At 43.3% G+C, this 13,800-nt stretch overlaps 1 protein-coding gene across 1 annotated transcript; it reads left to right on the top strand.

Annotated features, from left to right (window-relative positions):
* Window positions 1–7,604: 7,604 nt before the first annotated feature.
* MRPS22 (mitochondrial ribosomal protein S22) lies at window positions 7,605–13,452 on the top strand. Its single transcript, XM_063408080.1, has 8 exons — window positions 7,605–7,723; window positions 7,957–8,117; window positions 8,880–9,044; window positions 10,100–10,243; window positions 10,698–10,781; window positions 11,726–11,871; window positions 12,919–13,027; window positions 13,277–13,452. The coding sequence occupies exons 1-8, from the start codon at window positions 7,624–7,626 to the stop codon at window positions 13,367–13,369; spliced, it is 1,002 nt and encodes a 333-aa protein (XP_063264150.1). The 5' UTR covers window positions 7,605–7,623; the 3' UTR covers window positions 13,370–13,452.
* Window positions 13,453–13,800: the final 348 nt, after the last annotated feature.

Genomic DNA, 13,800 nt, shown 5'->3' with positions numbered 1-13,800 from the left:
GGAACTCCGTGGGTCCCTCTGTGTCTTGACTCAGCTCAATAACGGAAAAGAAAATTGATTCATTGTTTCCACTTAGATAATATACTGAAGTTGTTCATGAAAAGATATTATGTATGTATTTGGAGTTGGCATAAGGGGACGAATCAGACAGCCTGCCCAGAAAAGAGTAAATAAAAGGAAAGACCAAGACATTTTTGGTATGGATGAAAAAAACAATAAATTCTAATCAGACAAAAACCACTTGGACTTCTAGCAATTTTCACTTTTTACTTTGATTTTCAGTCTACTTGCTTGCTGTCCAGTTGTTTTTTATCCCCTTCCCCCACAATGAAAGAATTCCCTTCTCTGTGTGTCCCCCACTCATCCCTCTGACAATGGGGACACCCTGCACTGTGCACAGGGCAGAGTCAGGCCTGTGTTTTATATTTCTGTCACTAATATTTTCCCTTCCATGCTGGGCTGTCTGCTGGCTTTTTTTCCCTTTAAAGCATTTAATAAACCCACCACTGGATCCCTCCAGCTGCCCAGCTACATTATTTATTAAGATATGAAATATGTGCCTTCACAAAATGCCAGCACTTGTTCTACCCCAGTGTACAAACCCTGACATCTGTTAGTGCCCATTCCATTTCTGCAGAATGCCATGGGTAGCACACAGGACATGCAGGAGAAAGCCCTGTGGAAATGTAGGGTTCTACTCACAAATACTCTCTGAAAACCCACAGAAGCATAAAGGCAATTGCTTGCTCAGTGCACAGGTTTAAAACAATTTGTGAAGAATATAGATATATATTTTGCCCCAAATACAGCAGGGATAGCACCAGCTGAATAATTTTTTATCCTGGCTCTTCTGGAAATCATCTGGTGATATCTTGTTCTCCAATCAGACAGTTTGTCCAAAAATGGATAGGAGTCTTCCTATTAGCTCCAGTGAGCAACCTAATAAATGTCAAGAGGCTTACTTGGAAATAAATGGGGAAAATAATCTGGTAACTATTTCACCAAATTAGTTATATTTCTGTTTTGGTTTTTAGAATTTTCTTGCTTCCTTTCTGCTTAAGCAAATCAGCTAGAACAAGCACAACTGGAAAGTGTTCTTGTGAGATTGGCTCTTCACATTTTTTCTTTGGACCTAAAGACAACCCTCATAATGAAACAGGTAAATAGAGCTGTTTGGTTAGCAAATGAAAATGCTTCTGCTTAAAATGAAAATGAAAAAAATGCTGGCTTTTACAAGCCCAACAGGAATGCTAAGATTTTGGCTTAGATTGGCTAAGAATGGCTAAGATTTTAACTGACATGAAATTCTTTCGGCTTCGCTTCTGTGAGACAAAAATATCTTTTACTTTCTGAGGCTTTTCTTTCACTTATTTGATCCTGAAGAAAAGATACTGTAGATTTATGTGTTGTTTGTCCTGGAGAGCACAGCTGGTTTAGCTTTTCTGTCAGACCCCCAGGATCCTGTCTTTTCAATGACTTTTTAAATGCACACATTTGCCTAAGCAAATTTAATTTGTATTACAGTCTGGATCCAAAGGAAATAATAAGAAAAAACCAGAAAGAAAAAACCAAACACACAAACATATCTCCAGTTCCACCTTTAAAAGAGAGAGGATTCTGTTTTAAATAGTGTGATATTGGTCTGAAAAGGTTAAAAAAGTTGGCTTTATCATGAAGGCTATTTATATATATGATAGCAAGCCAAAGGTACACATTGCCCTTATCAACAGCAGCAAAGTAAATTAAAAAGTGCAGACTGTTAAATAGGAAACTACAGGAGCTATTTCCACAAAAAATTAATTTGGGTAAAGACAAAAGAAGAATCAAAGTGACAAAACAAATCCTAATAAATCCAAATGAATTCAAAGTAACATAAAGACAGGAAGGCTTAGGAGTACTATAAAGAACAATCAGGAGACTTAAAGAAAAATAATTTCTTAAAAGCAGAAGTGAAATTGTAAAAGAATCTCAGACAGATGAGTCTCAGAGGGAAAAAGAACTTGAGAAGGGAATGGCATGCAGATAAGAGTGATTTCTTGGCATCACTAAGCAGCAAGATGGTTGGTGTGAAGTAACTGCTATTTAAACTGGAAAAAAAATAAACAAACAAAAATTACAGAAATGGAACCAGTTTTGGGGAAAAACTAATGTATTTAACTGTTACAAGTCACAAGAAGACAAACATATTCACCTTCTGAGGCAATTGAAGAATGAAGTAGTTGCCCGTTAATAAAATCAACTGTTACATAAACAGGCTGGAAGAAACAAAACTTGGCAGCTACCATTGAGTGGTATTAAAACAGTTTATAACTAGGAGGATGTGCTTCTTTGCTAGGAAAAATTCATTGATAAAATAATTATATTATAAAATAGAAAATGAGACAATAGCCCAGATGAAACGTGGATTTAAAAAAGCAGGAAAACCAGACCTCCAGACTTCTTTGTAAGGATGACAAAACATGACAAAGTGTAACTAGTAGACACATGGGATTTAGATTTTATGAAACCTTTGACAACAGGCCAGGCAATACACACAACACACATCTAGGTTTAATTTGGACAGAAGCTGGTTTCAGAAGATTCTCTTAGGTGTCAGGTTTCAGTGAAAAACAGATAAAAGTACAATTATGAGAACAAGGTATTGACTACTTGTGCCAGCAACAGGATAGAAGGAAAATATTGTAAAAATAAATAATATTAATAAATTTAACAATATTTATTAAATAAATACTAAACATAAAATATTATAATTAACCTTTGAATTGGAGGGTGCCATCTTCTCCTAATTTCCCTGTGCCCAAAGAACAAAACAAATCAACAAATCTGCCAGAATCGTTGCTCTGTCCTTTTCCCGTGGAAACAAAGGGATCAGACACATCCCACCTGCCCACAGGTAACAGTTTGTGCTGCACACCAGATTTAGTTCATGCCCTGGCAAGCACTTGGATTCAGAAGGACAGGACTCAAAACAGCAACAGAATGTGAGGGAGGTTAAAAACTATTAAGAATGGGAAAAATAACAATTACTGAAACAATACGTTCCTTTGAACAATACTGAATATGTACTATTATTTCTTTCCTTGCTAACTATTTTTAGAAGATAAGTATTACAGGAGGAGAAAGGAATAATAAAATTAATTTGAAAAATAGGGACTCCTCATTCAGAGCCTGTTGAAGTTAGAAAAGGACTTTAATGGGCTTTGGCTCAAGCCCTCATAGCGTAGCAAAGAAAACAATATAAACTGAAGTGGGATTTATATCCCTACTATAAATAATGTATGTAATCTCAACTACTGGAGACTGTATTTGTGTGTATCTAATTTATCATTATTAAAGTGAGATTATGGCAGCTTTATGCGAGACAGAGGCAAATGTGGGTCATTAATGAAAACAGTTTATTTACATTACCCGCTGCAGCTCCTCAGGCACTTTCCTTGCTCTGAGCCCTCGCTCCTGCCCCGCCGTGGTCCACAGGAACACAGCACATGAGCTCAGGGCAAGCGTGGCTGAAACAAGACTGAAAACTGAAAATAAAGAGCACGGATAATCCTTCCTGCTTTGTCATTTCCCCTTCAAATTGGAAACACAGATGTCAAATAGTCATGGCACAAATAAAACCTTGAGGGGTATTTGGTTTTCAACCTGTGCTATGAGCATTTGCTAAAAGTGACAGCACCAAAGGACCAGCTTTGGAAGCCTTTTGCACCACATTTCCTAAGACCCTCCCATTGGGGATGTTTGCAGCAGCAAAAGGCAGCTGGCACACAGGGTGACAGTGCTGAGCTCTGTTACCTGAGGTTCAGTGGTGAACTGAAAATAGGCAATCCTATTGAAAATGACAACTCCAACAGTATTAGGAAAAAATACCCACTCCCTCAACATACATGGTGAAACAAAACCAGCCATGTGAATTATTTCATTCATTTAAAAACTAATTTGATGATATAATAAGGTTTGTGTCATCTCTCTTATGTCAGCAGTCCATGCCTTCTCTGGAAAAAATAATTTATCTTCAGACTAATCCATGCAGATTTAATAAAAAGCCCTTCCAACCTGGTCCATTGTGTCCTTCAGAAAAATTTTCCTCAGGATTGCCATATATTTTCTTATCAGGAACAAGGGAACCAACTATTAATTTTAAAAAGGTCACATCATCAACGGTGAACACATGCACAGCTTAACTGGGTTCACTCTGTGTTCTTCACATAAGAATTGGATGCACAGTTACCAAACTTGACATTCTGTATTTTTCTCTGTATTTCTTCCAAGAAAGAATTCTTCCTTCCAAACAACTTCTCACTACTAATTTGATGTATTTATGGCTCAGGAAGGCTCATAAACGACAGCCTCATTTTATTAATTAAATAGGCAAAGCAACAACACAAACTCCTAAGCTCCTCATTTGTCACCTCTTTCCCTGAGATGTCAACCAACTGGTGCACTCTCAGCAGCCATCTGATCCTTTTGCTCTCCTGAAACTGCCAATGAAAAGGAAATTAATGCCAACTGTGCAGGTGATTTTGGATTGACACTTTCCCAATAGAATCCAGACTTGGACAAGCAAGTCCTGGGGCTATCCAGCCATCATCAGACAGTTGTAATTTTCCAGCAGCAACTATCCTTGGATGCATTGAAAATAATAACAAGAGCTCAGAAAGATTCTTTATTCCATTTTGATTTTCACATCACTGATTCATCAAGCTGGTGTTATAACTACATCAATATAAAATATCCTATTTAAAGTGTTACTTCAGTACAAATTTAAACCACAATAAAATATAGCAAACCTATCCATTAAAAATGATCCTACTTTATAAATTATGTTAACTTGCTATACTTCCATCTACAGTACAGTTAGTTAATATTTCCTTTCATCCCACCAGCCAAAAAGGTTAATCCTCATAGCAGCTGTTACTACTCCAGTACAGACTGAATGTGAATTTAACCTCTCCTGGATATTGCCCAATAAATTCTGTTGTTTTTCTAAGCACTTCTGTGAATTAAAATGGATGTTGGCTTGCCATCCAAACTCATGAACAGGTCTGAAGTGGCTTTTAGGCACATCGCCAAATAGGTTCCCAATTCCCTTATAGGGTATAGCTCTCACTCCAGAGATCTTCCATGCAAGAACTGAAAAACAACACCTTCTCCATTTCATCAAAATTATTTTTCATTTTCTTAGCTTTATTTAAATAATTTCTGCACAAAATTACATTAAAATAATATTAAGGGTTTAATTTGCCCTCTGCAATACCCAGTAATTTTAACTTAGTTGTAGCAAGGTAAATATGAGAAGAACATATCCTCCTGCAACCTTCCTGACAAGGCCAGGATATTGAAAAGCCTGAATATTAAATTCAACCCAGAGCACGTGTTTGTGTATAAGGCTGAAGAAAACAGGAATACTCCCCAGTACAGAAATTATCAATTATAAGAAACAAATAAATTTTTAGCTTTATTCTACTAAAACCAATATATGTTTAAAAGCCTTCATTTTCTAAGACTTCAATCATCATTTTCGAAAGCAGTATAGTAACTTAGACTTTGATCTGGCAAAGCAATGAACTACCCTCTAAAGTTGAAAACAACTGGAGATCTACAGAACATAAGAACATTGCTTGTGTCACCCCTCCTGGAGATGAAATCTCTCCTGTTTAAATGGGAATTCATAAGCCAGCTTGCACTGATGGGTGGCTTTGAACCTTCTGGAACTTGAGGCATTACGGGCTTTTGGATAGACACTTGCCTGCTGATAAGAGAATCATAGAATAATCAAGACTGGAAGAGATCTTTAAGATCAAATTCTGTTTCACACCCCCCTAAGCACAGTCTGTATGACTGAAATTCACAATACAAGATATACAGACCAACTAGAATAAATAAACTTCAAGTCATAATAAAATTTCAACCCCCTGAAACATGCCCAGTTATAAGAAGTCAATACCCCCTCTTCACCGACATTAGAGCCGATATGTCGTAATTACTGATTGTAAAGCTAATTTTGGTTTTATGGTTAAGTGCAGTTGTGTATTTCCCTTCCATTGCAAAAGTGTTAAAACTCCCTGAACATGAGGGCAGCAATTCCCCATCACCCGCGGCAGTGAAGCCGTGGCCGGGCTGACGAGGCCAGTGCCCCGCACAGCACAGGTGCCTCCGGGCACCACGCAGGGCCGGAGTAGCACAGAGGGGTTTAAACCCCACGTAGGGTTTAATGTGCGAATTCCCAGCGTGTTCCTCCCTCCGGCGCAGCCTGCCCGGACGCGGGGCCGGGAGCCGCCCCTCACAGCGGGCAGCCGCCCCTCAGCGGGCAGGTGCCCCTCACAGCGGGCAGGTGCCCCTCACAGCGGGCAGCCGCGCCTCACAGCGGGCAACCGCCCCTCACAGCGGGCAGGTGCCCCTCACAGCGGGCAGCCGCGCCTCACAGCGGGCAACCGCCCCTCACAGCGGGCAACCGCCCCTCACAGCGGGCAGCCGCCCCTCACAGCGGGCAGCCGCCCCTCACAGCGGGCAGGTGCCTCTCACAGCGGGCAGCCGCCCCTCAGCGGGCAGCCGCCCCTCACAGCGGGCAGGTGCCCCTCACAGCGGGCAGCCGCCCCTCACAGGGGGCAGCCGCCCCTCAGCGGGCAGGTGCCCCTCACAGCGGGCAGCCGCCCCTTCACAGCGGGCAGCCGTCCCTCACAGCGGGCAGCCGTCCCTCACAGCGGGCAGCCGTCCCTCAGCGGGCAGGTGCCCCTCACAGCGGGCAGCCGCCCCTTCACAGCGGGCAGCCGTCCCTCACAGCGGGCAGCCGTCCCTCACAGCGGGCAGCCGTCCCTCACAGCGGGCAGCCGTCCCTCAGCGGGCAGGTGCCCCTCACAGCGGGCAGCCCCCGGTGCAGCGCACCCACTGCCGCCCGCACCTCTCCGGCCTCGCGGCAGCCGCGGATCAGCAGCGCTTCAATCCCGCACAGTGGCCTCCATTCCATCTCTTTTCCTACAACAGAGACTCCCCGCTAAGGAAGGGAACCCGCAGCCCTGCTCCCTGCCCTGGGCGGCTGAGGGAGCCGGGCATCCCGCGCTCCTGCCGTGGTTGTGCCACAACCGCAGGACGGGCTCCAGGCTCTCAGCAGCGCTTGGATAGCACGAACGCGCCGGGAGCGCTTGGAGCAAGAACGCTCTTGCCCTTTCCCTCGGGGAAAGTGCCGGGGACCGCGTGATTCCCCCACGCCGGGAGGAGGCTCAGGGGAGACCTCACAGCAATCTACAGCTTCCTCGTGAGGGGATGCGGAGGGGCAGGCACCGGAGGACCGGAGGGAACGGCCTGACGCTGAGTCAGGGGAGGTTTAGGTTGGATATCATGGAAAGATTTTTCACCCACAATGTCTGGGCGGTGGAACAGGCTCTGCGCGGCAGTGGTCACAGCACCAAGCCTGTCTGACTTCAAGAAGCATTTGGACAACGCTTTCAGGCACAGGGTGCGACTCTCGGCCCATGGCGTGTCTCATGGTGCAGGCTGTGCCTGCTGTGCAGGGCCGGGAGCAGTGGCACTCGCTGGTCCCGGTGCTCCCTGCCCGCTCGGGCCATTCCGCGGCTCCGTGACTTCATTTCCCGGCGCGCCGCGGGGCGGGAAGGGGCGGGAGGGAAGATGGCGGCGCTGGGGGCGCGGGGCTCGGCGGCGCTGCCCGCGCGGCTGCGGGCGCTGTGGGCGCTCCCCGCGCGGCGGGCGCTGGCGGCGGATGCGGGCGGTACGCGAGGGGACCCGGGGGCACCCCCAGAGCGCTCTGGGCTGCCCCAGCTCCGGGGTTCAGATCCCCGCGTGGCGGTGATGGTGGGCGGCTGCGGTCCCCGTGGGGAGGGATGCGGGTCGGGGCGGGTGGCGGGCAGCGGAGGGCCCAGCGGGGCGGGAGGAGCCGTGAGGGCAGGGGTGATCGTGGCCGCCCCCTGAACCCCCAGGTAACAGCGTGTGCCCCCTCCGCAGAGGGAAAGGCCGCCCAGCCCAAGCCCGCCTTCACAGACGAAGCGGTTCAGACGCTACTTTACAAAATGACGGGACTCGACCTGCACAAGGTGTTCCGGCCTGTGAAAAAGGGCCTCAAGCCGCCCCACTACAAGCTGATGACCGAAGCTCAGCTGGAAGAGGTAGGCTGCTCTGCTTCCTTCAGAAGTAAGTGTTGGATTTAGCAAAATGCCTGTAATAGCCCATATTTCTGGCTTCCTTACTGCTGCGTTTGAAAACATTCTGGTTTCTTTGCTTTGTTTCAGATTATTCCCTACATCAGTGTAAATCAGTGTTTCTTCACTTGAAATACCTTGATTTGTCCAGTTTTGTGTGACTTTGATAGAATATGGAAAGAAATCTGATCGTTTTTTCTTAAATGACACTTTCTGTTTATTACCCTGTTATGCTTTCTAACTCTGTCAAATACCTTCATCTAATACTTAAGTTATAGCCCTGGGAATCCTTTAACTATTTTTTTTTCCTCTCCCCTCTGGTCTGACTTCATTCAAGATGACAAAGGGATCTGACTTAAGCCAGTTCTGCTGTAGCCACAACTAAAGCTATATACAAACTGCTAGTTGTGGTTCATGCTTCAGGGGGAATTTACCATGAAAAAACACCTGAAGTAAACTTGGTGTTTGAAATGAACTTGGTGTTTGCAGTGGTTTGTCCATTGTAGTTTTGTAACTTCCTCCAGCATTTTAGGTTTTAGTAGTGGTAAATTGTTTATGTGAAATTCACCTACCTAGAGGTGGAATTGGTGTCTCGTTTTTTCTCAACTGCGGAAGAAAAAAACCAGGCTTCTCTAAATGAAAATAGTTGTCTCCAGATTGTATGTTATGATTCCAATAGGATGATATTTTTAATTGTGCAATTAAACTACCTTTTTTTTCCTCTACAAGGCCACAAGAAAAGCTATTGAGGAAGCTAAAACAAAACTAATCATGCCTCCTGTTTTGAATGAACGAGAGCCAATTGACGATGTCTTAGCAGAAGACAAAGTCCTTGAAGGAACTGAAACTGCAAAATATGTGTTTACAGATTTAAGTTACTCCATTCCACATCGTGTAAGTAACGTGATCAACAGTATTAAGGTGTTCTCAAAATAAGCTTTAATGGAAATGCTGATGGATCAGTTTGCAAAAGGGCTGAGGAGTCAGAAGCAGACATGGGGAAAGCTGTGTGATAGGTAATTATTTTATAAGCAGGTGCTCTTGATATGCTAGGAGTGCCAAGTTCTTCCATGCTCCTAGAAGCTTTCTGTAGGATTGGATTTCTTTGTAAGATGGAACTACTCCACACTTGCAAAGATCTGGTGGGAAGCTGTGGAAATGATGAATGAATTCCCTGGAATGCTTTAAAGAATTAGTTGTCTTATGGATTTGGGGAGTATAGGAATAAAGTTTCCTTTGTGTAATGAAATATCTTGATTGTCTTTAAGTACCAGTAATAAGAGGTGAAAAAAATTCATAACAAAGTTATGATTCCAAGAAGCCTTCACGGTTCAAATGTGCATATAGTGATCATCCTGTGACATGAACTGCCCGGTCTTCCACCTATTACTCTGAGAGCTTTCTCCAGGAACCTGCTGTTCATTCTCCTGCTGCACTGTATTGAAAACTTCCCTGTTAAACAAACTTTACCATTGGCCACTCTAAAGCAATTATGCTTGTGAACAGATCTGAGTATACTGTTTGATTTGTTGTATTTTTTTGCCTTGCACTTGCCCTTACTCAATTCTACCACTTACCTCTGGAGAAAAGGTACAAGAGTGCATGACACTTGCATTCCTAATTTTGTATGGGTTATCAGATGATAAAATCAGGCTACCTCCCTGTTTGGGTGTGAGTTACTTTTTCTCTAAGCTTCCCAGAGCTGTAGCTTTCACTGCTGGCATGTGCACAGCTGTCAGACAGTAAAGCTGAGGTGCAAAAGCAGCATTTATTCAGCAGCTAGCAAGGCAGAAATTATGAATCTGGCACATGGCAACAGTCAGTTAGAAACTGGTGTTATTAGGGTGACTTGAGCAGAAGGACTTTGACAAATGAGGGTTGTTTTACGATAGTTGTGGCTGTGAAGAGTGCAGGCTTCACACAGTGTTTGCTTTTCCCCTCATTTCCAGGAGCGTTTCGTTGTAGTCAGAGAACCAAACGGGGTGCTACGCAAAGCCACCTGGGAGGAACGAGACAGGATGATCCAGATATTCTTCCCAAAGGAAGGGCGCAGGGTGATTCCCCCCACATTATTCAAGGATGAGAACCTTGGGGTAAGCTCTTCCTGGCTTTGAAACTGAGCACTTCTACTTCATTGCAGTCTGACAGTGAAACTCTGCTCTTTGAGTAGAGTAACTCGGAATAAACCATTCTGCATGCTTGAATTCTGTTTTGAACAATTGCCTTTCATTGTAACCTGGTTAAAATACTTGAAACAAATTTCCAGGTTAGGGCCAGGTAAATCCTGGGTAGGTGTAAATATTGTGTCATACTAGAAACAATTGTATATTTCATCTAGAAATGTGAACTGGTGTTTCAGAATCAAAAATCAAGGAACATTATATTAATGTCATCATGGCAGTTACTGTACTTCTTTCCATTTTGTCTTTTGATGAAGGTGCTACTCATTGTAAGAACAGAATGTTGTGGCTTTTGTGTTCTTTTGATTTTGCAAAGTTGGGATGGTGTGATTACATAACCTACCCTGAATCTGAACTGTTGTTTCAGACTGTATTTCAGCAGGATCGTCATGAAGATGTCCTGAACATGTGCATTGCTCAGTTTGAGCCAGATTCACCTGACTATATCAGAGTGAGTTCACTTTCCATTTTTCTAGCAAAAAAAAAAAAATCCTAGCAGAGAATTGTAGGGTTTATTTTGTACACATAAATATTTATCTGGGGAGCTGAGGTGTTGGTCATATGTGCTCTAATTTTCCCATATAGATTATCCTTGTGATGAGTTTTGGGGTTTATTTTTATGTAGAACAGTAAAACAGGATTTTGCACAAGTAATTTTCACCAGGTACTGCAAAGGTACTGCACATACAAAACCAGTCTGTTCAGGTTCTTGTGGTATCAAAGCGGAACTGATGGTAACACTTGTCAGGGGCTCTGAGCAGAGTTGTGCTGCTGAAGGCACACTGACCGCTGGCCTAGGAGCTGGCAGGGCCATCTAGGGAACGGAGAGAGTGCATTTTGAGAAACAGCACTGTGCACAAAGTACAATTTTTGACAAAGACCAGCTACAAAAGTGGAGTTCTAGCAGAATAAAATAGGAGCTATAGCTGCTGGTAAATGTTAGTCCATACTTGCTTTTAAAATGTTTACTTTTCTTTAAACTGTAATATTCTCAGTGATTTGAGAAATTGTAACTTGTATTAGGAGATTTTTCAAGTAACTTTTTTTGTAAGTAAAGTCACCTCTTTGCTCTAGCATTTTTCTCCTGCAAGAATAGATGCAGCTCGACAGCAGTGCAGTGAGGGTTCAGAGCTTATGTCCCTCCCTCCCCAGAAGTTCAGGACAGAGACAGGATACACAGGATTTAGTTTCCTTTTAGCATAAGGATGTCTGTGCCCGAGTACCAAGGACTGGGCTAGCCCAGTGTGTTACCCTGAATTATAACAGGCATATGGCTCAGCATGTGCCTTACACCTGCACCTTAGGGAAGTGAAAAGGATTTAAAACTCTGAGAGGTGCAGAGGGAAAGCTGTCAGCAGGCTCCAGTCTGCAATGAAACAAGCCCTGTGTGTGCAGGTTCACCAGCGCACCTACGAGGACATCGAGAAGCACGCCAAGTACGACCTGCTGCGCTCAACCCGGCACTTCGGGGGCATGGTGTGGTACCTGGTCAGCAGGAAGAAGACGGATGGCTTACTCATAGACATGATCAACAGAGACCTGTAAGTCTGTCACTTGGTAATCCTGCTTGGCCTTAGAACAAGTACTGCTGTTCCACAACAAAAACAGTATTTCTGTCAGATATAGGAAAGTTTTCATTTGCATCATGTTTTAGGCCAGTTTTAACTGTTAGCTGTACAGGAGCACCAGTAACAGTCCTTGAAGTTGTAGGGCGTATATATATGTTTCTGCAGAAATTAGCAGAAATTCTGTAATTTTGGGGTTTTTATTTTTGTTTCCCATGTAATTGTCTGAACACTTCTAGCTCTGAGCACTGCTGATCTTAAAACCTGACATTTCCATACTGAGCTCAGTTTTGGCTTATAAGGTTGATACACTCTGGGGTTTAGAGCAATTCCTAAGTAGCTTAGGAATATGTAGATAAGGTTTCATTTTAAATGGGTGGATTTCTACAAAACATGGTGCTAAATTTACTCAAAGTTACCTGAAGTGAACAATATTCAATAGCTCAAAATGTCACTAGAACTGGGAGAAATTTGTACAATCAGATCTCCAGGTTGCAGTGATGGTGGCATTTATTTCCTGCTGTTTCAGTTAGAAACTTGGAACAGGTGGTCAGATCTTGCTTTTAAATCTGAGCATATGGAGAAATCAGGAAGGTTCCTGGTTTAGAATGAGATTGGTAAAGGGAAAATTCGTGTATCTGGCCAGTTTAAATGGGCAGAGTTTAGAATGTCTTTCCTGCCACACAGTTCTGTAGCTTTAAATTCAGCTGAGAGCTATGTCACAGGATTTCCAATGCACTTCTGTAAAACATAGTCACTGCAGTCTGTGTTAAAAACTAAACACTCATTATTTGTAATTAATTGTATTTTCAGAGGGATGTCAGCAGTATTACTGCTGGGCAGGGCAGCAGGCTTCAGCTGCAGGAGGGACAGGTGCAGGTACTTGCCTGTGTATTTCAGGGACTGGATATTCAGTGGAACCAACAGTTTGACAGCCTGTGTTGTGCAAAGTACATCACAAAATACACTCTGTAAATACTCGGAAGAGAAAGGAATTGCTAAAATGAGCCTTTATTTGTTTAGGCTGGAGGATGCTACAAGTTTAATTACACTGTATCATATGCTTCACCCTGAATGTCAGTCAGCAAAGGAAACTAAAGAAGGGAAACTTCAAGGAGTTGATCTGATCAAGGTAAGCTTTTTTGCTTTAAACTACTTAACCTGCAGAAGAGAGCTTCTAACCAGCAGAACCCCATCTAGCAGTTAAATTTCTCCTTATCTTAGGAAGCAGATATTTAACCAGAACTGTTGTTCATGGCACACCGGGTTTTTGTTAAACTATGTGTGTACAGGTGCACCAGGATTTCAGCTGTGGGTGGCTGATTTGCACTGGCATGATGACTCTGCTGTTACATTAACCTCTCTCCTGCCATGGCTCCAGGTATTTGTGAAAACTGAATCCCAGAGAGAAGGTTATATCCAGCTGGCCCTGCAGGCTTATGAAGAAGCAATGGCTACTTCTTCAGCTTCATGAAGTAAACCTCGGCTCAGCAGAAGTTTTAAATCTGTTTATAAACATTTTCTGTACAGGATTCCACAATAAATACTTGAAAATGACTGCTATAGAATGTATCTTTCTTTACTGAAATACATGTGAATCACTACAGCAGTTTATTTAGAAAAGTTCTGTAAGTGAACTTAGAGCAGGCATCATTGTTTTTGCTGACGCTGCACAGAGTTCAGGTTTTTTATTGTTACATCTCGAATCTAAGGAATTGCCCACAAATCATTTTAGTTATTGAGGTAAGTGCAGGGTCTGGGCAGCTTCATTTAGGAAAGGGTGTAACAAACATGACTTCAAACGCTTAAGCTGTATCACTGATCTGTTGGAGCTTCTAGCTAGAAGTGGTGTCTGAAAGAGTAACTGAGCTGATACTGACGGTTACCAGTGCTAGATGGCAGCAC

The sequence above is a fragment of the Prinia subflava genome, chromosome 11 (genome assembly GCF_021018805.1).
Source record: "Prinia subflava isolate CZ2003 ecotype Zambia chromosome 11, Cam_Psub_1.2, whole genome shotgun sequence".
Classification (NCBI taxonomy): domain Eukaryota; kingdom Metazoa; phylum Chordata; class Aves; order Passeriformes; family Cisticolidae; genus Prinia; species Prinia subflava.
The sequence above is the reverse complement of the archived record's forward strand: the minus strand, read 5'-3'. Positions and strand labels throughout refer to the sequence as shown.